Consider the following 24498-nt stretch of genomic DNA (forward strand, 5'->3'; position numbering starts at 1 on the left):
CAATGAAGCAATAAAGATCATTCCAAGTATTCCATTAGTCAAGATCACATCAAGGAAAGCAATGGATACAAAGAAGACTTGAAGTTGCAAGGAACAAAATGCAAAGTCCATCCAAGATAACTTGGACATCAATGATCAAGAAAGCAACTCAAAGAAAGAAAGAAAGAAAGCAAGGAAGCAAGAATACCTCGAAACATATACGATTATGGACGAAGCATGAAGAAAGGGGTTGATGAAATGGTGAGTGTTTAGGATTCAATGTCGAAAGTATTTATGAATCCATTTGAAGCTCATCTCAATAGGATCATGCATATCATTATTATCATTCATGAGTTCCTATATCCATTAGCAATAGACTATGCACTTCTTTCACATATATAATTAACGTATGGAGTCTTTGCTAAAGAATGAGTTAGTTCAAGCTTGCATAAGCTTTGAAAGAACTCAACACTTGAGCTAAAATGCTAGGACCATGCACATTAACTACATAATTCACTTTGGTCCCTAGAAAGTAAAGGTTAAGGCTTAGAACTTGTTTATTCATCTATAAAGCTTTTGAGCTTCACTTATATTCATCAGTACTCTAGTTGTGAGCTGAAATTTGTACATCTATCTTTAAGAAATATCTCTTGTACTTGTTACTATCTAGTGTAAGGATTGGTTTAACCCACCGGGTTGGTTTGACCTACCGGGTTGGTGTGACCCAAAAGGAAGACTAGGAGAAGGTTGTTCTCTTAGCAAGGAAAAGAAGTAAGGTCTTGCTTCATGTAAAGGTTTGCTCTCCACCCATAAGGAGAAGCTATAACGGATTGGGAAGTCTCAAGAGGAGTCTTGAGCCGAGGAATAGGAGTTTCTGAACCTTGTTAAAATCACCTAGTCATTGTTTGCAATTTCTCTTCCCTTATCTCCTTTACAATTGTGCTATTAATTGTTTACTTTCAAATCTTAATTATTGCATAATTGCTTAAGTTGTTGATTAGAAATTGTAAATCAATAAATTACGAAAATTGGCCATTGACTCTATTAACAACCCCCCCCCCCCCCCCCCCCCCCTAGAATCAATTCTTGGGTAACATAAAGTGCTATCCACCTTGCCTAGGGGCTTATTTAAGACCATACAAGGCCTTACTTAGTTTGAACACATGAGAGGAGAGCTGTGGATTTGATCATGCTATTCCTTCATAGCTACTATCCAATCTTTATCATTCTTGGCTTCAGAGTAGGATTTAGGTTCAATAAAGGACATCATTGCAAAATGATTGTATTCTTCAGCATCTTCAGCCTCCAACTCACTCAGCTTCTTCTTAGCCCATATTTGAACTCCAGTTTTTGGTGAGCCAATGATGTTTTCAACTTGAACTTGCTTCATTAAAGTTGGATAAGTGGTTTCTTTCTGAATAACAGACTCTAAAAGTGAGGAACTAGCTTCACTTGATCCTGGTATAGAACAAGCTTCTTCAGAGGTATTAGCTTGAGGATTTTCATTAACCTCACATGAATTAACTCAACCACCTTTGAGGATCTTAGATTATAGCACCTGTAAGCCTTGCTTTTGGTTGAATATCCCAAGAAGATACCTTCATCTGCCTTTGAATCAAACTTTCCAAGGCTGTCAATGTGATTTGGAATGTAACACTTTCTGCCAAATACTTTTAAGTAATGGACTGTTGCAGGTCTTCCATACCAAAGTTCAAAAGGAGTTTTGGTTGAATTAGGTCTAAGAAGAACCTTATTGATAATGTAGACAGATGTATTTACAGCTTATGCCCAAAAACCTCTTATAAGTCCCTTTTTAAGTAGCATTGTTCTCCCCATTTCTTGAATTGTTCTATTCTTTCTTTCTTTCCACAACACCATTTTGTTGAGGTGTAGCCACAATTGAGAATTCCTTCTTGATACCATTGACATCACAATAGCTTTCAAACTCCCTCATAGTGAACTCAGTGCCAAATTCTGACCTATGTCTCTTTACAATGCATCCTCTTTCATTTTCAACAAGATTCACAAACTTGATGAAGTGTGTAATAGCCTCATATTTCTCTTTCAAGAATTAAATCCATAACATTCTACTGAAATCATTAATGAGAATCATGAAATACTTGCTTCCACCAATACTTTTAGTTCTGGTAGGGCCACAAAAATCCATATGAATCAAATCAAGTGGTATTGAGGTGTTGATTTATTTGGAGGGGAATGAAACCATGGTTTGCTTCCGTTGTTGGCAGGCTCTGCAGGTGTGATCTTCCTTGAATTTCAGTTCAGGTAAGCCTTTTACAACTTTTAACTTCAAAATCTTTGAGCTGTTTCTTAAATGAACATGCCCTAATCTCTTGTGGCACAGAATAGCTTCATCAAAGGTTATCAAGTTGCATTTGTACAGACATTTCCAGAGGATCTTAGGGCTAAGAAAAGAACTTTTTCTGAATTAAGGTCAACCATATTGCACTTATCCTTATCAAAGCACACCTTCTTTCCACTGTCACATAATTGACTCACACCAAGTAGCTTGTGTTCGAGTCCTTCAACAAATAAAAGTTCAGTGATCCCATGTAGTTCTTTAGACTTGCTCACAGTGTCAATGCCTACAATCTTAGCCTTCTGATTTTCTCTAAAGACTACATTACTGTGACGGCCCTGGTTTTCAAGCCCCATTGCGTCCTGTGATGAACCGAAGTTTAACCCGATAACGAATCCGAATGCGGAAGCGAAAACAGAAAACCAGTCTCCGGAGATGCAATGCATCTCTAAGACGTCAAAGTGACCTTCCATGAGGCCACGGATCTCAACGAGAACAAAACGGAAGAAAAAGATCGGAAAAATACCAAATAAGCCCTCAAGGGCAAATGGTCTTTTTTCATAGAAACGTCTCTAAAAATGTACATTATCCCTAAGACACAATCATGACTTCTCATGAAGCCACGGAAACAAATGGGAAACAAGCGGAAGCGACAATTTAAAAACGGACAAGTTTATCCCCAAGGGCAAAATGGTAATTTTCAGCAAGATTTGGGTGCCACCGAGCACAACATTAGATAGACAACGAAAAATTAATCAAGTTAGACTCAAAAATCACTTGATTCGGAGTCCGGATGAAAGAGAAAAGTCAAAACAAAGTTTTGACGTCGCCGCGGCCATGAATTTTGTTTTGACAGCAATAAATAGTGTTTTGACAGTAATGAATAGTGACCTAGGCAAAATCCTGAAATTCGTGTGCCGTTTTGAGTTACTAAACGACGTTTTTTTGGAGAAACACGAAGAAGAAACCCTCCTCAAAATAATTTTTCTAAGCTGACCATGTCGAAAGAAATTTTTTTTTTTGACGTGAAATCCCCAAAATGCTCTTATAACAGACTTTCTCAAAAAGTACATATGCGCACAGAAAATCAGATTTGACGGGAGGTTTTCAAGACTGAGACGGCATTTTCTAGAAAAATGTTGTGAAAATACCCTCCCTAAAATCACATTTTCTATGTGACCATGTCAAGGTTGGAATTAATTTTTCAAAAAAAATTCCCAAAATGCCCCCAAATCAGATTAGGTCAAAACGATGAAAAACAATAAACAACTTTGCACCAAGTGTTCATTTGACCCTAAATGGTGTTGTGTGCTAAAACGATCGTGCACGCAAATGTATTTAATGATTTTAAGCACGCGGGAATGGTCCGCGGCTCCCAAAAATGCCCGATGCAAAATACGACCTATCCGAACCTCAAAATACAAAGAAAATGCCTTAAATGGAAAACTTGAGACCAACAAGCATCCATTTCATACAAATGTGATATTTTGTGCAAGGTGAGCATTCACGCAAACGTAATATACATATTTATACGCGTTCCAATAGCCTACAGCCTCAATGGTCGCTAAATACAAAATATCACCTATTAAACCTCGAAAGACAAAAAATGGCTTTTAAAAGAGAAACTTGAAACTAAAAATTTTAAAATGGTTTCAAAAGACCATTTGGCCCTTGGCCACACTTCATGCATAAATAAAGAGACCCTATGGAAGTGCTAAAGCGCACTTCCCACACCCCATGCAAATGTAGTGAAGTTAAGACATGCCGTTTTTTCTATTTTTCAATAAAATCACTTAGAAATAAAAGTACTTAGAATACGAAATGAAAGTCCTTGGCCCATGGCCTCATTACATACATGTCAAATATATCCCAAATAGCCCACTTAAGTGCTCATTACATATTTAGAACCAAATATACAAATTTTGACATTTAAAGCTACAAATAGCATTTCATGCTAACATTTTCATGAAATAAATACTTCAAGTCTACAAAACATCCCAAAGCAAATGCAAAGCCCCAAGTCTTGAATCCTGTACCTGAAAAATGTCCCCATTACGTGGGTGAGTAACATAAAGCTACTCGTAGGAGATGAGCATGCAAAGACCTAGGCTTTTACAAACTTATTAAGTTGATATAAATCAATTCATACGGTCATGTCACCTAGCGTCTATGTCAAAGGTGAGACTCAGTAAGCATCCTAAGCTATCTTAGAGCATTTCTAGCATAAACCATATCATTCATGCAATTTAACAACATAGGAGCATATAGTGTAATGCAACAAGACAGAGGTATTCAAAGTTATCAACTTGGAACCTAAAATACGAAAACAACCGAAACGATTCATGCCACCTAATGTCTATGTTCCAAACGAGTCTAAGGAATTATCCAAGGCTACATTGAACAATTAAAACACAAATTACAATTTCGATGCAATTTTAACTAACATTAGAACTTCTAGTACAACGCATCAAGGCATAGATTATCAAAGTTAACAACTTGAATCTAAAATACGAAAACAAGAAGTTATGACAATTTAGTGCTATTAACTTGTATTGAAAAGCAAGGTATGCAAGTTTTCTAAGTACATGTATACTACACCTAATTAAAATGTCAAACACCACATCACAAGCTATAAATAATCCATATTAAACAACTTGGAATTGAATGCGAAATCAAGTAGTGGCAAAAAGACAAGAACATACGGTCTCAATGACCAAGCAAGCTGATGTCGGGTTACTAGTCCGCAAGGTACTACCTAGTGCGCACTAAACCCGGAATCAAACCGTATATTGGTATTTTGGGGTTACTAGCCCTCAGGGAACCACCCGTGCACACTATATGTTGTAGGGGGAGCTCTCATCCCCTGTACTAGAGCCATGCCCTAGCCATAACATATTACAATGTCCTTGTAAGCTTTCGTAAAATCAACAAGTTGTGCATCAACGTATAATACATATACACAATATATTAGTCAACTACCATGCACAAACAAGTCAAGTAAAATACACAATATTCATCCTATGTCTTCAAGCTACAATGGCACACGACATGTCAAATATATAATGTGTATATAAGCAAGTTAAACCATAACTTCTACTCATGGAATACTATAATGTAATCATACAGCAAGTTCCAAATTTACAAGTTAAGCATGAAAACAACTGCAATACCTAGCTACCTCAATGGAAGCATATAATGGAATTTAATCAAATTAAATAATTAAATTATCAAGATTACAAAGCAACTCCAAATATTCTAAAATTAATATAAGTCAAAGGTCATAGCAAGGCCTAATTTAATAACACTTTACAAGTTATTTCTACCTAACTCACAACTAGGTAAATTAAACTTCATACAAAAAAATAATTAAATAAAGTTCTCCACACTCATTCAAATATTCTCATTTTCATATATGTTAATGAACATATTAAGGCCTAATTTAATATCAAATTGTAAGTTCATTCCAAGTTAGGTACAACCATGTGAATTAAATTCCATACAAAGAAAATAATTAAATAAAAGTCTCAAAACCTATTCAATTATTCTCAATTTAATGTATTTGATAGAACATGCCAAGCTAATCAATAATATCAAGTTAAAAATCCAATTGAGTGAGTAGAGCACTTAAAATAAAATTAATTAACCTAATTAATTAATTTCCTCTAGATTTTAAAACAATTCCGAATATTCTCAAATTCATATATGTTAAAGAACATACCAAGGCCTAATTTAATATCACATTACAAGTTGATTCCATGATAGTTACAACCATGTGAATTAAATTTTCATACAAGTGAAAGATTAAATAAAAGTTGCAATACTTATTCAAATCCTCCCAATTTAATATATGTTAATGAACATATCAAGGCCTAATTTAATTTAATAGTATTTTACAATTTAATTCTAAGCTATATACAACCATGAGAATTAAATCTTATATAAAGAAAATAATTAAATTAAATTCTAGATAAAATACCTAGGCATGCATACAAGTTGTATAAGTATGAAATACATTCAATACAACATTTATATAAACCTAAAACATCCCCTACCTTACTTTGAGATGAAATCTCAAATCCCCACCGGAAGGAAAACACTCCGAATCCGACGATACTTCTAGGTTAAGTCGGGGACTACGAGGGAAGCAACTTTAACCCCTGAGGCACCATGAAAATCCAAACCCGAACTCAAAAATAGTCGGAATCGGCTTCTAATAAGGGGGAAAGGACTGCCTCGCCAAGGCTTACGATAAACATTAAGGTACTACGGCATTTTACAAAGGGGAAGAAGGTTAATTTGAGAGAAGGGTGGCAGCCCCCTTGGGCTGCCATGGCTGATCTGCAGCAGTGTGAGAAGAAGAGGATGAAATATTTTTAATTTTATAACCCCCTATTTATAGTAAAACCCCTAAAAGTGCTCCGAAAGGGCCCCGTCGGGTCCGGAAAAGTGGAATTTGCGCAAATGCGCTCAAATGGTAAAACACCGTGAACGAAAAAGAACCGAAATGAAAAAAAATGAACAACAAAATAATCGGCGTTGAAAATCGAGTCCCGTGCAAAAAGATATGCCCCGTATAAGTTCGGCGCTAACTGAGACAGAAAATCCTAAAACAAGGGAAAACGACCTGAAGGAAATTTTAAGAGTACACGACTAGACGAAATGTGAAAATGAATCCCGTAAGAGAATTCGGGCTCAAAATGAGGTATTTTGCAATAACTTTCGTTAATTGCATAATGGCCCCTCCAAGAAAGGATAACTATAAAACTAGCCAGAATGAAAAGATATTTTCTAAAAAACCCCTAATCAAAATATCTCCAAAAGATATTTATGAAAAACACCCCAAGAAACATCAATGTTTCTGTAGAATCCTTTCATCCACGCCCCTGCGGGAGAAAGAAACAACCGGCAAGCTTTTCTCCAAAAGTAAAGCTGTACGTTTCGAGGAAATTAATTGAAATGAAAACTCGTGAAGTCAAAACTCAACTCCGAACATGAAAAGTGAGGTTGTGCCAACAAAGTGACAAACGGGAAAAAGACGAAAAGTGAATAGTGTTAAAAAAATGAAAATGTGGAAATGACTCGGTCCTTAAAGGAAGTTGTCAATCCAAAGAAAAGAATCTCAGAAACCATTTCCGAGCACTCGAGGCGACACTAAGTGATGAGTAACCGAACTCAGAAAAGAAAATTCAACGGAACAAATTTATCTGTAAAATTTTAGAAAAAGGAAAGGAAGGAAAATGACCGGGTCATTACAATTACCACCATCAAATTTCTTCAAAGATAGAAACTTTGAGCCATCACCAGTTATGTGCCTTGAACAACCACTATCAACATACCATCTGTCATTAGCATTACAAGCCTTAAAGGCTGTGTAAACCAACACACTCACTAAATTCAGCTTCTTAGGTAACCATATCATCTTAGTCTTCACAAAGGAGCCCTTGTTTCTGACTTTCTGAGATTGAAGTAAGTCTGCTTTCTTCATATATATGTTAGTAACCTTGAAGTTTCTTATGGTTTTAGTAACAAAGTCACTTCTGTTGAACCTCAGAGTGTGATATGTGTTGTAAAGTGTGTCATACTTAGACCTTGTTTGTTTGATAATGGGGAACTTTGCATACACTTCACCAGTTTTGGCCTTTACAAACACAAAGTGAGTTTGTTTTGTCTTGGCTGTAGTATCACAGATGTATCCAATGTCTATTTTGCCAATTTGCTTTGTGGTATGCTTCCAAATCTCTGCCATTTTTAGTGATCTCTCTTCAAAAGCCTGTGAAAGCTCTTCTCTACACCTTTTGGTAGTTGACACCTTGTTAGATTAAGGCTTTAAAAGACTAGACATAGTCAAAGAGATTGAACACAGTGTTGACAGTTTTAGCGTGAAATGCTTTGTAAGCAATTGTTTGGACCTTAGCAGCTCTGAGTTAAGCTAATTGATGTGAGACTTTTGTTGATCACACTTCACAGTAAGTCTTTCACATTCTTCAAGGATTTCCTCAACTTCAGAATCACTATCTTCTTCCACTTCACCTTGAAATTGAGAGGTTTCAAGAATGGCCGTGAACAAACATTCATCTTCTTGGCCTTCTTCTGGTTTATCTTCTTCAGGAGCAACATCACAATCAGAGATAAGAGTTTTTTGTCGAAATCCCCTTTTATAGTTAAACCCTTCATTCTTCTTCTGATTTTGCCCCTTTGAATTAGGACAGTTGGCTACATAGTGGCTAGACTTACCACAACCCTAACAGGTTAGATTTTGTGGTTATATTTTCTTCTTGAACCTAAATTTTCAGAACTTCTTAGCCAAGTAAGCTACTTCATCTTCCTCAAGATCATCTTCCTCAGACTTTGGTTCAGCTTCTTCAATCACTTCTTTGGCCTTAAGAGCAGCTTCTCTTCTGTTTTAAGTAAGGGCACCAATTCTCATCTCATAGGCTGTGAGAGAGGCTTGAAGAACATCAATCTTCATCAGTGACAAATCTTTATCTTCAAGAATGTGACTTTGGCATTGAATCTAGAGGTTAGAGACCTCATAATCTTCTTACACACTTCAGACTCTTTGATGTCTTCACCAAGAGCCTTCATGTTGTTGACTATCTCATTGATTCTGAATAAGTAATCTGCCATAGCTTCCCTTTCCTCCATCTTACAGCTTTCATATTGAACCTTTAGAAGTTATAACTTGTTCTCTTTGATTATATTGTTCCCTTCATGAGCAGCCTAAACAGAATCCCACATTTCTTTAGTAGTTTTACAATTTTTAGTCCTTGTGAACCCTTGTTGCTTGAGAGCACAAAAGAGTACATGTTTTGCCCTTCCATCATTGGCCAATGCAATTATGTCATCTGCAGAATGATTAATAGGATTGAGAACAATAATGTCAAACACAGTGGCATGCCAAACATCATAGGATTGAGACATTAGAAAGGCTTCCATCTTACACTTCTAAGAATCATAGTTGGTTCCATCAAACCCTGGAGCCTTTTTGGTAACTTGACCTTCTTCCATTGTAAGGATCAACTGCAGGCTTGTTAGAACCTTATAATGCAGACCAAAGCTCTGATACCAATTGTTGGACCAAGAGAGAATGAGGGGGGGGGGGGGGGGGGGGGGGGGGATGTCAATTTTAAAACCTTCTTCAGCTTAGCAAGATCAATGTTGATAAGCAAATATAATGAACACAAGGTATACAAGGAAAACCCTCTCAATAGGAAAAAGTCTTGGTTCTTGGCCTCAGCCAATATAAGCTCCACTAGTTGTATGCAAGTAGTTACACACTCTGCTGTCTCACAATTTGCACACACCCTTGTACAAGTTCAAACACTAGCTTTCACAGCCTCTACACACACACTAGCTCAACACAGTGCTTACAAGCACTCCCCTTGTCTTAAACACCCTTGCTTGGACCCTGCAAGCTCTCTCTTGAGCTCAGTAAGATCAATGTTGATAAGTAAATATAATGAACACAAGGTATACAAGGAAAACCCTCTCAATAGGAAAAAACCTTGGTTCTTGGCCTCAGCCAATATAAGCTCCACTAGTTGTATGCAAGTAGTTACACACTCTGCTGTCTCACACTCTGCACACACCCTTGTACAAGTTCAAACACTAGCTTTCACAGCGTCTACACACACACTAGCTCAACACAGTGCTTACAAGCACTCCCCTTGTCCTAAACACCCTTGCTTGGACCCTGCAAGCTCTCACAACGCACCAAATACATATAAAAGTACGAATATCAACAATATTCAAGCATACACAAAAGATTAGAGTGGTTGTGCAGCTTAAAACAACAATCTATAGTCTCTAGAACCCTTTCTGCAAAAACTAGGGTTTGAGGGGTAAATCTGAAAATTCATGTCTCAAAAATTCTGAAATCACTCCCACAGCCTTAAATCACCATTACAGACATGCTCAGATGATAAACAAGATAAGTATAACATGTGAATCACAATTCAGCATCAATAAGTCCTTGACAGCAAATACACAATGAAGATCTGGGGTTTTGGTAGGTCAAAAACACAAATGACCAAAGTTCTGTCCAAAAACGAACTTCTACAGCCTTGATTCATCAATACAAACTTGCTAGCATGTAGATTAGACATTGTATAGCAAGATATAAACAATCTATAAACCAAAAAAATAATAAAAATTTAATCACAGGTCTGAGATACAAAAATCATTTGTAGCATAGTAAACCTCAAGAACAAGTGATCTGCAAGTGTAAATAGCCAAAATATACTGTGTCAACCTTAACTTTGCACCACAGCAACCTCAGGCTCAAAGTGAACCTTCAAACTAGCCCTTGCACCAGCAAAACTTGACAACAAATGAATTCCATGATGAACACAGCAACAGGGATCAATTCAGTGACATTTTTATGAATATTTCAAGTTCAGATCATCATCAAGGACCTTAGAATGTTAGTTCATATGAAGCTCTCGAGTATCGTTCAATGCAGTCACTATTAGGGTTTTTCAATAGGCTCAATTCAGCTGAAATGCTATAACAGCATATATATACTCAAGCATACAATTCAAATCCTAATACAAGAAGGATATACACATGGCACCTATAGCCAATCATTGGCCAAAGAATGTTCTGACATTCTTCATGTGAATGGACCATTATATCCTCGCCAACTTAGTTGTTTTGTCCTTTAGAATACCAAAACTTATAGCTCACAATATCAAGGCTGTAATAGCATTCTTATCCAAGACTTGGTGATTAAGAAATGCAATGAAGTATATACACTCTCACTCTAGGACCACAGTAACGTGTCACACACCTGAGCTTCAAGTAGAAAGACCAAAATACCCTTGTAACAGCCATTTGTCATTCTTAGCCCTAATCAGCTGCTGAGACTGTATAATTCACAATGCAGGCTAAATCATAGTTGTTCAATGCAATGCAGCTATCTGAACATATGTATAAACATATAATACAACTGTGAAATGACCATAGTGCCCTTGAAAATCCCTATAGCAAATTTTCATATGTTGGACCTCAGTTAACACAGAAAATAGCCTGAACAGGCTAAATAGCTGCAATGTGCTATCCTGTGAAATTGTGTCACAAGATGGTAAAAGACTATACCACCCCTATGTGATGATATAAGCCACTGTGCACAACAATGGTGATCATATAAGCCTTTGACTGCTCTGTTACACTAGGTTTTGACATTACACAGGCAAACACCAATTGTTACTAACTAGGACCAACAGATTATTAGTACCACCCACTTCCTGAGTTGCGACGGAGTGTTGGTTGATGGTTAGAGATGGTGGTGGTTCATTGGAATTAGTTTGCGGTGTAAAAGTAGGACGCCCAAAATTCTGATTACGAACATCCAGTCGATCCAACTGGGCTTCCACTCAAGTCGCTAACTCAACTGCAGCATCAAGGGTGAAAGTTGCTTGCAACATCACTCTGTCCAAAATAGCCAGCCGCAAACCATTATTGAACCGTGCAACTTCTTATGCTTCAGTCTCTAACAAATCGTTGCGAGATGATAATCGATAGAATTCTTCAGCATAAACATGAACAGAACGATTTCCTTGGCGACAATTCTGGTACTATTGAAATAAAATCTGATCATAATTAGTCGGTAAAAATTGCTGCTTCTTCAATTGTTTCATCCGAGACCATGATCTAATCGAATTCTTCATCAGTCGGGTTCAAGAACGTTGTAACTGATCCCACCATGCAGAAGCACCACACTTAAGACAATAGGCAACCAGTTTAACTTTCTTTTCCTCTGCGAAACCCATATAATCAAAAAAAATTGTCAACTTCTAAAAGCTAGTCCAGAAACTCTTTGATATCAAGTTGACCATTAAAAAACGGAAGGTTAAATTTCATCCGAAAATCTTGTTGATTTGTTTTGACCCCGTGATCTCCATGTGCTAAAACAATACCTTCAGTCTCGAGTAATGAAGCGGTGTATGAAGACAACCTCATTAAAAAATGAATCCGAAGATCCGAAACGAGTAGCAACAACCTTGATTGATGAAGAGGTGTAAGAAGACCACCTTAATAAAATTGGATTTAGAGATCTGAGAAGAGAACCAAGAATGGCTCTGATGAAAAAAGAGAAATGAACAAAGAATGTTGCCTGCTCTGATACCATATTAAAATTGAATAGAAAAACAAAGTATGAAGAACATAAGGCAAGAATATACGTAGTTCAGCCACTAGGGCTTACATCCACGGCACACAAGGCCCAAAGGGCTACATATCTTTTATTATAATAATCTCTCTTTTCATACTCAATACAGTGGTGAAAACTCCTTTATATAGGAGAAGAAATAATAAGAATAGAAAGAGATAGATATAGGAAACAACATCAATACTGAAAGATTTTTCTCCATTGATTCCTCCAGTAAATCTTCAACAGCTTGAATCAGACTAAACCTCTTACTGAAACTGGCGCTGATTATTAGCACGTTAAATATGACCACGTTGATTTCCAACCGTCGTGGCTGATTCACACCATCAAGTTAGTCCTGATCATGCCTATTACGAACCTGCACACGATTCATGGCTTCAGTTAGACGTTCAACTACCGTTTGAATCTCTTGTTTGAGTTCCATGACTTCAGTTAGATGTTCAACTATCGTTTGAATCTCTTGTTTGAGTTCCTAACGCAATTGTTGGAATTCTCCCACAATCACCTTACGTTCTCCTTGATCACTGTCCATAGAGAATGGCTCTGATACCAACTTGACGTAGCAGATCAATGAAAGCATGCCAAATAATTATGAATAACAAGGTATTCTTTAAACACTCAAATCCACGAGAAAAGATTGAGAAAAGCTCTCAGTTTTCTGATATTAATAAAAGAGATAAGTTGATCCCTAAACTATTACAATAGCATGTATTTATAGGCCTAAGCAAATCCTAAACTATAGGAAATGGAATCAATGGAAACTTTCCTAAAACAAACATCAAACTATTAGGAAACTAAAATAATGGAAAACTTTCCTAAAACATAAAATAGAAAACAATGTTCCAAAGCAATGTTCATGTATGCCCATTCATGTACTACATTAAGATGATTGTTTCCATTGATGTTACTTTTGTTGAAGATCAGGCTTACCTATTGATCAGGGGGAGAATTTGAGAAATGAAGAGAAGTGTTGGGATGTGCTGCCACTACCTTTAACCAGTATATCATCATCTACTCGAAATTTTGCACTGACTTCAAAGGAATTTCTTGAGCCACAAAGATTGGTATACTCAAGAAGGGAGAAGACACAGACTACTCAGCCACCTCTTGATCAACCCAATGACCAAATGGGGGCTCTTGAGGTAGTCCCTTCTTCTGAACTCTCTATTGATGCTCATGTTTATGAGTCCACTCAGTTACCTATCAATCAACTTGATGAAACACATAATGATGAGTTAGTTTTTGAGAATCAGGCTCATAATCCCACTCGGGAAAGAAAACCTCCCTAAAATATCCCATTTCTAGCTATGTGTCTTCACAACACTTTATCAAGGAGAAGTTGACCAGAGGATTAATTTGCACTCCGTTTGTGAAGACAGAGAATCAGCTTACAAATATTTTGACAAAGGAAGTGTCATGCGGGACTTTCAATTTGGCATTTGACAAGCTGGGCATTCGAGACATCTATGCTCCAGCTTGAGGGGGAGTGTTGGAAGATGATAGTTGGAACAACTAATATTATCCATATTTAGCTCCTTCATTTTAGGGATTTAATTATCATGATTGTTGTAAGTTAGGGATTTAATTATTATGATTGCTTTTCTTTTTCCTAGTTGATACCCGCCACACCTCCCCCCCCCCCCCCCCCCCCCCCCCCCGGCGAAATTGTTTACCCAGAGGCTCAAACCTAAGACCAGATGCTTCATGAGCCACCAGGGCCCAAGTTCTCACCCGCTAGTCTAACCGTGTGGATTATTATGATTGCTTTAGGTTAGGAGCAGATTGTTGGGATTTGTTTTAGATTTTCTTTCCTTGTATGTGATGAACCAGGGGGGGCGTACGAACTTTTCTGGCTTATATGATCAATGCAATGTAATGAGTATGACAACATATTCAACAAGCTTTCACATACACTTCAAGACTCGGTGCATTTACGCGGAAAAACTTTGGTTCTTGGCCTCAGCGAATAAAATCTCCACTAGTATGCAAGTAGTTACACACACAGCTGTCACACTCTCTGCACACACCCTTGTACAAAATGAAACACTAGCTTATACATCCTCTACACATACACTAGCAGCACTAAGTGCACACTGCACTTCCCCTGTCCACGGCACCCTTGCTTGGACCTTATGAGCACTCACAGCTCACAATCAATACATAAAAAGGTTTACAATCAATAATACTTAAGTTGTATTACAAGATCAAAGTGATAAACAAGCTTAAAGTATCAATACGAGCACTTAGTCTTCATTCTGTTGAAACTAGGGTTTAGGGGCAAAATTGAAATTTCAAGTCCCACAACCTCATAGATGGAATTCACAGCCTTGTATCTTCATTACAGTCGTACTCAGATAATAATCGGGATGAATATAGTATGTGTATACAAATACTACTCAATTGCAGGCTCAGTTCTGCAGAAACATGAAAACTAGGGTTTCACAAGGTCAAAAGTTATATTGACCTTAATCATGGGCAAACCTCAACTTCAACAACCTTGATTCAGCTATAAAAACTTGCTCAGATGATAATAATGCAACTCACAACAAGATATAGTGATACTATGTTCAGATCATAAACCTAAAGCAGAAAATCAAACTGAAATACAGGTCTGAGACATCAAAATCAAATGCAGCTAAAAGATGGTCATAAACATGCTTTCTGTAGATGTAAAATATGTAGTTACACTTGCCTCAACCTTGTACAAGCACCACAGCAAGCTCAAATCTACTTAAGGCCTTGAATCCAGCTTTTGCACTAGTAAAATTCACAGCTACAGGCCTTCATTTGATCTTCTAACACTTGTGTATTCTTTGAATGGATTTCTAAGCTTAAATCAAGTTTTCATCATTACATATAATCTCAGAAAAGTGTGTTCATATTCAACTCTCAGTACACTCGCAATGTAGCTTGCTATAAGGGATTTTTCAAAGGCTCAAAACCCTAAAATGACTATAGCAGCATATATATAGTACATCATCAATACAAATCCTATCTCAAAGAGGAAATGTATGTGTCACCATTATCCAATCATTGGCCACGGAATCATCTGAAATTCCCTTGTGAAAATACCATAATACCCTTGCCACCTTTTCAGAAAATATCTTCAATAAGCATCCTTATTGACAGCCTTGAAAATATATATGTATATGAATGTATGACAAGCTTATTTACTAAGCAAAGAATGACAGCCTGCATATTTTCATACCAGGACCACAAGACACGTGTCACAAGAGTTCTCGGCAAATATATATTGACCAAAACGCCCTCACAGAGATATTATCAATTAATAGTGAATTCAGCTGCTAAACCTGTGAATACTTAGAACACCTGTGAACCTAAGCAATTCAGCACAATGTACCATCATACACAAATGTATTATGATATAATACATTTGTGAAAAGAACAAATTGCCCCTGAGAAGCTCTGTATCAAAATATCATTGTTTGTGCTAGGGTTTTTAACCCTAAGATGATTGCAGAAGTGTCTTCAATACAATGTACCTTCCTTAGATCATTTGGAAAGTCTTCTCAACATTGTGAAATGACCAAACTACCCCTGTAGGTCAATTAAATGCATTGTTCAAGCCAACATTGCGTGGAACTTACTGTATAGAACCTGTGATGGACATTTTGACATTTAAAAGGGAAAACCCTAATTCAAAGGTGGGACCAACAGTATAGTTTTCCCTCTTTCCTATATATACTTGTACAAAGAAGAGAAATATTCAGAAAACTTTTCTCTAAATTAAATTACCAGCATGCACATGAGATGAGATGAAGGTGAGAAAACACCAAGTTCTTCTTCTTTTCCTTCCACGGCCGGATCTCTCCGCTCTACCTCTTCTCTTTTCTCAACTCTCTTCCTCACTCTCTCTTTCTATAACTAGAACCGTGGTAACAACAAAGGCAAGACAATGGGTTGGGGGGTTTCATATTGTGTAGTGCATGTGGGAGGGCATGTGTCCTCCTAAGGGCTTGCCACCAAAAACTTCATTTTAAGTACTTAGAGATGCACCTTTGGTTTATGATAAATAGATTTGATATCTAGTTTTAGAGGCTGATTTAGAAATTCTATCAATCCTTTTATCCATGAATTCTTTAGCCAAGTATGTACTGAGAATCGCTCTGGACTGCAGGTCACTTGCCCTCAAAGTGTTGGAGGCAAATGTGAGAGATTTATGTATAATGAGTTTAAAGAGAAGGTAACAAAATGAGATAATTATCTAATAATTTCGGCTCTATGCATCAATTGATCATTGGGTTGAAGTGCATGCAGGTTGAAATGCCAGTTGACAAGGCTATGGACACGTTGTTGAGGCTGGGTCTTGTAACTAAAGAAAGCATTGATGGAAAAACTACACTGCAGGTTGTTCCCTGTCTCAAGGCCTATGAGGTCCTTAAACAGCATTGGAATAGCTTGCTCAATTAAGTTGTAATTAGTAATTCCTAAATTTGATTGACCACATCATGCATATAAATTGAGTTTTATGGGCCTCTACTTGCTCTTGTAATGTTTTTGAGCCATGTCAAATTATGGTTTGTGCCGTGGTTAGGTTTTTCTTTTTGCCTCCCTCTTTTCTCTTTTTCTTTGCTCAACGAGCTCTCCGTTTTATATGTTCCCTTTGGAGCCTCCTAAATCATGAGGCTTATCAACCCTCTCAGTACAGAGAGGCACATGGCCTAGACGAGGAACATGAAAAATTGCAAGCCGGAATAAGAAGTAGAAAAAAGCAGACATGCATCATCTTGTATTTTGATGTGCCAGGTGCTTTTGTTTAAGAATGCCAAATCTATTTTCTCTCCTTGGGTGCTGAAATTTGGAACGCATCATGCACAAGAATATCGGTTGTGAATTGTGCTAACCCCCTCGCAGGTCATTTCATCAATCTGTGGTGCACTGTGTGTGTGTGTGTGTATTTTATCTTCATAGATGCTAAGATAATTTTTTTCGAATTTTCACATTGCATACTTCCTCGACCCAGCTATGAAGAGTCTTGATATTAGTTTTGGTGATCATCCTCATCTATTAGAAGATAAAGAATCAAATGAGACCTAAATACCAGAAGGATTCATAAGATAAGCAACTCTAGAATTTAACATTTTAATAATGGTTCACTAGAATTTAACATTTCTCAGTGCTCACCAAGTCTGTTGATTGAAAATGAATTGCCTAAATAGAAGGGCTCCTTGATCCATAATTCTTTTGGTAGGTATTTTAGTAATTTCCCTTTAAAGTAACCTCCCTCGGTTAATTGGGAAGGTTTTGTGCAATAAATAAATAAATAAAGGAAGGTTAAAACTAATTGTCACAAGGGAATTCACTTTTAAGATGATTGGTGAAGCTTCTTAGTTTTTCTAAAATATGTACAAAAATAATAATAATAATAATAATAATAATATAACCTCAAAAGAGTGGCAAAACAAACCAAATACCCTAGATTTTAAGCCAATAGCTAAAAGAACAATAGAGTTCAGATCCAGAACGGTCTTAAACAAGTACAATAGATAAGGTAGTTTTGCTAAAAATACTTAAAATGTTGTATTTAGAAGCAACAAAATGCAATTCCAGTATTAGTTCCAAGATGACGATTCAGTGCCCCATACATAGCTCAACACTTTTTGGGAAACATTCTGCATCCAAACAAATCGTGCCCTATGTTGTCAGAGTTGGGAATTCTATCCAGTCCAACCCGTTAATATTTTGCCCAGGCTAATTAGCAGAGTTCCTTCAAGTCTCCAACATGGGAAACTTGACACCATTAGAGTAGCATTTGATGACTACTTCCGAGTAAAGGCTAACTACATACTTTGTTTCCATTTAATATTTACATATAGTATAAATACTGTAAATTAATTTTTACGTATTTTCAAAGGGAACGACATCCAAATTAATTTTCATCATGCCTCTCAATAGAGAACTAACTTGCTGACATAAATAATTATCCTATCAATTTTCATCATATGCCATTAGATGGAATTCACAATTGATTTACATTTTTGCTGTCTGGCTACCCATAATTGGATTGGCAGGAAAATCAATATAAAAAAATAAATAAATAAAAAGATTATATATATCAACAGGGCATGTTGAAGTGAATTTCAGACCTCACTCATGTAGGAAAGTGGACAAGAGTAAAAAAGGAAGGGCATGGTGAACTTCAGACCGCATGGCTGCAATATACAATATCAACCACCAAGTACAACTTCCGTCACAAGAGAATACATAATTGTCGATCCATTACATATACAGTAGTAAATAGGCCAGGATTCTGGTGTGAACCAATACAAAGTGTTCATTTTTGTTCCTCATCCAATAAGAGGTTGAGCTCTGGTAAACACAAATACTGATCCACCTCCAACTGTGCGACCCAAAAGCATATTGCCATCTAGATATGAAAGGTAATATAGTCCTCCCACCGATTGCCTGCAATTTATTTATTGATTTTCATTAATTACATTATACGAAGAATTGGCCGGAGCAGGTCATGATTGTAAAATCTTATGAGATACCTTCCTCCTGACTCTCTCACAGGAACTTGAGCTTTGAAAGCTCGGATGGACTGCAAGATCTGTGTACAAATATTTGTGAAACTCTCAAGAGAACAATTGGATTATATGCAAATGTTTTCAACATATTTTCCTGGATTAGAACCATCAACTTGACGGGAAAAAAAGCCCACTATGTGCAATGCCATCCAGCAGCAAATATCTAGAGTAGATATATCATATATTTATTCTTAATTTTAAAAGCTTATGCATCAGATGGACTGAAAAGACATCCAAGTAAAACTACAGACTTAAATTATTTATTCTCAATATTGAGCTTAAACTAAATTAGCATAACCAAGCCTTAGCTAGAAACCAAGGGAACAAAGTATTGGCACCCAGATTAAGATGTACAAGGCAGCAAACAGAACTGAAAGTAAGAGTGAAAGACTGAACTAGGTGCATAGGCTTACCAGTAGACTCAAAAATGAGCGTGGCAGTATTGCTGGAGCAACTAAAGCTTGCAACTCTTCACTGATGTTTATGTTCTGAACAGCTATCTGTCAAATTAAGTCGGCAGGCTTCAGAAAAGGTTAAAAATAAATGCTTCCGTATCCCTTTCTGATTTAAAGCAAGAAAAAGACAATCAATCCCACTTGCCCATCCCAGACAAGATACTCAATTTGCAGGTCTCTGAGTACATCTATAAGCCTTCAACTATGAATCGCAGGATAAAATCCTGTTATCTTTCTCAATGGGTTTAAAAATACGAGACAGATCAGATAAGAATACAAAAAAGCTACTGCAATCATCTTTAGCATCACTTTCAAATTGAAGGAAAGATAGACCCAATTACTGGCAAACATATAGCCATTAGAAGGACAGTCACTTCATCCATTTGAAGCATCTGTGAGAAACTTTTTGTGTTGCAAATTTCGGTGTCAAAACGTATTTCATCAAATTGTAATTTTTGTTTATCTTGAGTCTCGATTTTGGAAGCTGAACAACAAGTGGTTGTCATGAGCTTGATCAGAATTGAACATCATTTAGGTCAGGTAAGCGAGTGAGTGTGACTAAAACTTGTTTTAGAAAAATTGGATTGAGTGATTCTGAATATTGGCTAATGTCAAACAGAATGCCATTCAACTGGTTGCACTTGATTATGTTGAAATTAATGCTCAACAACCATGCAACTGGTTGGCCATTTTTTTTTTTTTTTTTTGGAAGGTTAAAGCAAACACACGCACCCCATGCCGGTTTGAACACCTGACCTCCCCTTTGGGAAGAGAACAAAAAATATTATGAGCAAGAGAACAAAAGTAATAGACAAATTTGACAGTGAGAATAGTATGATTGGAATTCGATGGATCTCTCTTCTCATTCATGCTTTATTTATATGCCTGTACAGAGATTTACATGGAGCCATTATTGGCAGTTTTTGGACGTGGACATTTATGCCCCCTTATTATACGATATTCTCTTTTATTGTGGGTGTTATGGAAGTTTGAATGTGCCGATCTTGGGCCATTCCTTGGTCTGCTTCTGTTGAGCAGGCCTTCCTTCACTAGTTAGGCCGAATTGACCTTCTTTCGGGTCTTTCTTGTTGGGCCTCCGGTTTCTGCTGGGCTTCAAAGCTATTTTAACAAAAGGTGGGCTTCACATTTGTTGACATGTAGTGTATTATAATTGGTGGGGAAATTTCCCTCCACAGTTGGCCATTTTCCCCAACCGCTTGAATGTGGTTCTAGAGTGTGTCTATTTTAGTCCAGAATGCTTCTCAACTGGTCGGACATTTTGCCCTTGGAGCCTTCAAGTTCTATCCCAGAGAACTACTCAATCAGTTGGTCAACTTTCCTAACTGGTTGAACGTGTTTTGGATAAGATTAAAATCTTACCTTTCGGATAGGACTTTGATTCCAACTTCAACCCAAACTCAAGAGACGTGTCTAATGTTTTTAGAGTTCATTTTAAACAATTCTTAAGGACTCTCTTGCTTATAATACGCAACTTTGATAAGGTTTCTAAAAAGAGAGAAACCAGACTTTCAATTGATATCATAAAAGGTTTCTGAGAGAAAAATCAACCTGAGGTTTTTCTGCTTCTTTTTTTTTTTTTTCCTTTTATATTATGAGCACACATGTTCATGTTAAGTGTTTAATGGGATGCTCTATATCTAATGAACGATATCGTGAGGCATCTACAAAGCTATTTAGTTTGATCAGAGAAGCAGGTTTTATTTGGATTTTCACAGGATTAGTGAGAGAAGAGGCCGGTACAATTACTAGGACAAGTGGATCATCGTGAGGTGATTGAGTTGGAGTGGATCATCTTCCTATCTGATCGGGCAAGGCCCAATCTATCAAGCTGGGGATCTCGAAAAGCACTAAAATCGGATGACATTGAGCGTCAGAGGTAAATAGGAGAAGTGGATCACCGTGAGGTGATTGAGTTGGTGTGGATCATCTTCCTATCTGACCGGGCAAGGCCCAATCTATCAAGCTAGGGATTCGAAAGGCACTACAATCGGATGACACTGAGCGTCAGAGGTAAATCAACGGCAGGTGATTTCGATAGGTATTGGAACCGGCGACTCGTGGAGAGCAGTTCCGAAAGCATTGGAACTTCTTGTACTCTTTCTTGGTTATAGTAGATTGTTTTGCCAAAGACGGCTAGGTCTATGTGGTTTTTCTTATAGAGGTTATCCACGTAAAAATCCTTGTGTCACTCATTAAATTTCTTTTATCTTTATTTTCACTAATTGTGTGTGATTAAATCATGCTTTAATCATTAAAATAAAAATAATAATAATCTGAAAATCAATCAAACGGTCAAACTAGACCTATACACCCCCCTCTAGGTCTTCCTACTGAAATTAAACTTCTACACCACTTCCACACGATGCAACTCACAACATACAACAACAACAAAGCCTTTTCCTAACTACTTGGGATCGGCTACATGAATCCTGGGTTTCCATTCCACTCTATTTAAAGCCATAGTCTCAGTCAATCCACATGCTATCATATCCTTCTTTACTAACTCTACCCACATGCAACTCACAACATATATATATATATATATATATAAAAGGCCATCACTTCTAAATGTCAGCCCCATGGTTTAGGGTCAACAACATTTCCAAATTTCATCTCAAAAGATCAATGTGATAAAACTAGCAAAAGCTCCCACCGCAACATCCAAATTACATTTTATCCATTACATGGAATAGACAGCAATTATGCAAGAAAATCCCCGGGGCAAAACAAATTTTTTTTTTTTTTTTTTTTCAGCGGGCAAAGCAATTGATGCAAAGCAAGTGGGAGAGGACTATCTTCAAATAGTTGTGCATCATACGAAGACTAGACTGAGTTTCCATTAACAGGGGCAGCTGATGATGTGATCAGATTGTTTGATTGTTTATGGATCTTGAGTCGTTTAAATAAGCCTTAAATCTGTCTTGTTTTCTTATTTAGGGTATTATTGTCATTTTGATTCTATTTCACAAGTCATGTGCCTTTTAAGTGAGTTATGTGACCACTTAAGGACTGTTTTTTTTCATTTTAGTCTCTTTATTCTGCTGGATAGAATTCTAGCTCTTAAATTATATTTATATGAAGGGCTAGGATTAAATCTTTGCTAGGGCATCCCTTGTGTCTTATAAAAGGGTCGTGCCAAGTTGTATTCAGCAGTTTTTGACGTATTATCAATACATTAAGAGTAAACTACAATGACCTACCCTTGGACTAATTGCAAGTAAACCTGAGGTTTGACATTTTTTTGCAAAGACCTCCCTATGTCAGAATTTACAGTGAATTTACTTATCTATCCTCATTATTATATTATTAAAAATATCAAAATATTTGAGTATATCAAATGACAATTTTAGCCCTCCATAATTACCACCCCATAATTGTTATATTGAAGTCAAAATATATACTCCGTATAAGAATATATATATATACATACACATATACATATATATATATATATGTATATATATATACTGGGGGCGACGAACAGGGACACCATAGCCTTCGCACCTCCTCCCACCATGGCCACCGCCACCGCCACAGCCACTCCTTCCTCCCTCTTCTACCTTCTATCTCACTTTCATCTTTATCTTCCGCAACCCCCACCGTTTCAACCACCATCACCACGCTTCCACCACCATCAGTCGACCGAGACAAAGCCAGACCAGGTCCCACCAGCAAGACCTGGGCATCAAGCAATGAACCCATCTTCAACGCCGACGCGAGAGATTGAAGTTCCAGAAACAAGTCTTGATTCTCGAGTTCAACAACAAGTGCCTACGTAAGTTCGTTGAACACATAGTGGACGTAAAGCTCTCCCATCGTCTCCACCCCATCCTCTCCGCCGTTGATCCATGATATCAATCTCTAACTCATTACCCGTGAGAGCTTCGGCCAGTTGGAGGATTTCGTCGACGGCGGAGAATGGCAAAAGAAACTGAAATTAGGGTTTGGTGGCATGATAGAAGAAGATGATTATGATGACGACATGAGGAGTGGCAGTGTTGGAAGCCATTTCATCTAAAATTGGAGTTATCCTTACCAAGCCGCCGTTCGTACTTGCAACCCCCAATATTCCTCTTTTTCTAGAAATCATCCGAAACAATCAATGGACTCACCTTTTACCAAGCATCAACTTTAGAACTATCAGCCAAGACCTTCTCTACAACTTCGCATTCATGGAGTTTATTACACAATTTTTGTCCATTAAAATAAATTAAATTGTGTATTACATGCAATTTTTTTTTTTTACAATATGTTCAGATTCATGAGAGAGAGAAAGAGAGAATATGTATTCTATATATCTCTTGTATATATTTCACACCTTCACCGTTAAGCCTACAGTGGCTTTTATAAAGGGAAAACAAACAACCCTAATTAAATAAGGTTACCTAATTATACAATGATCCTAACAACTATGGGTAATAACATAATGACCCAACATAAATATATATATACATAAACATTCTAACACTCCCCCTCAAGCTGGAGAATATATATCAAATAATCCCAACTTGGAACAGATAGTCCTTAACCGGTTATGACCCAATGCTTTGGTAAACATATTAGCTAGTTGATCTTCAGACTTCACAAATGGAGTAGAAATGCTCCCACTTAATATTCTTTCCCGAATGAAGTGACAATCAACCTCAATATGTTTGGTCCTCTCATGAAACACAGGATTCGATGCAATGTGAACAGTTGCTTGATTATCACAGAACAATGGAATAGGAGCTTCAACTGTTAACCCAAGTTCTTTCAGAAAATGTTGTATCCATGTCAACTCACTAGTGGTATGGGCCATTGCCCTGTACTCAGCTTCAGCACTAGATCGAGCTACCACCGTTTGCTTTTTACTTTTCCATGTAACAAGATTTCCTCCTACAAATGTGCAGTAGCCTGTAGTAGATCTCCTATCTGAAAGAGAACAAGCCCAGTCAGCATCTGTAAAACCTTCCACCCTGAGATGACCATTTGATTTATATAGTAACCCAAAACCTGGAGCTTGCTTGAGAT

The 24498-nt window shown here is 37.2% G+C and overlaps 2 protein-coding genes across 8 annotated transcripts in view; one reads left to right on the top strand and one right to left on the bottom strand.

Annotated features, from left to right (window-relative positions):
- The window catches only part of LOC132295584 (uncharacterized), a 112271-nt gene extending 95241 nt beyond the window's left edge, over positions 1 to 17030 (top strand). For both annotated transcript variants that reach the window (XM_059793888.1, XM_059793890.1), the window contains 2 exons: positions 16603 to 16668; positions 16743 to 17030. In XM_059793888.1, coding sequence (XP_059649871.1) covers positions 16603 to 16668; positions 16743 to 16782 — 106 coding nt within the window. In that variant the 3' untranslated portion in view covers positions 16783 to 17030. The remainder of the gene's footprint in view (positions 1 to 16602; positions 16669 to 16742) is intronic.
- Positions 17031 to 18515: 1485 nt separating this feature from the next.
- LOC132295586 (probable plastid-lipid-associated protein 10, chloroplastic) overlaps positions 18516 to 24498 on the bottom strand; it is a 31295-nt gene continuing 25312 nt past the window's right edge. For 4 of the 6 annotated variants that reach the window (XM_059793897.1, XM_059793895.1, XM_059793891.1 and 1 more), the window contains 2 exons: positions 19426 to 19512; positions 18516 to 18890 (listed from right to left, as the gene is read on the bottom strand). In XM_059793897.1, coding sequence (XP_059649880.1) covers positions 18705 to 18890; positions 19426 to 19512 — 273 coding nt within the window. In that variant the 3' untranslated portion in view covers positions 18516 to 18704. Of the gene's footprint in view, positions 18891 to 18976; positions 19036 to 19425; positions 19513 to 24498 lie in introns of all 6 variants that reach the window. The other 2 variants (XM_059793896.1, XM_059793892.1) reach the window with 1 other exon arrangement.

The sequence above is a fragment of the Cornus florida genome, unplaced genomic scaffold (assembly GCF_030987335.1).
Source record: "Cornus florida cultivar Cherokee Brave unplaced genomic scaffold, ASM3098733v1 CherokeeBrave_3.0.0_Hap2_Chr02, whole genome shotgun sequence".
Lineage (NCBI taxonomy): Eukaryota > Viridiplantae > Streptophyta > Magnoliopsida > Cornales > Cornaceae > Cornus > Cornus florida.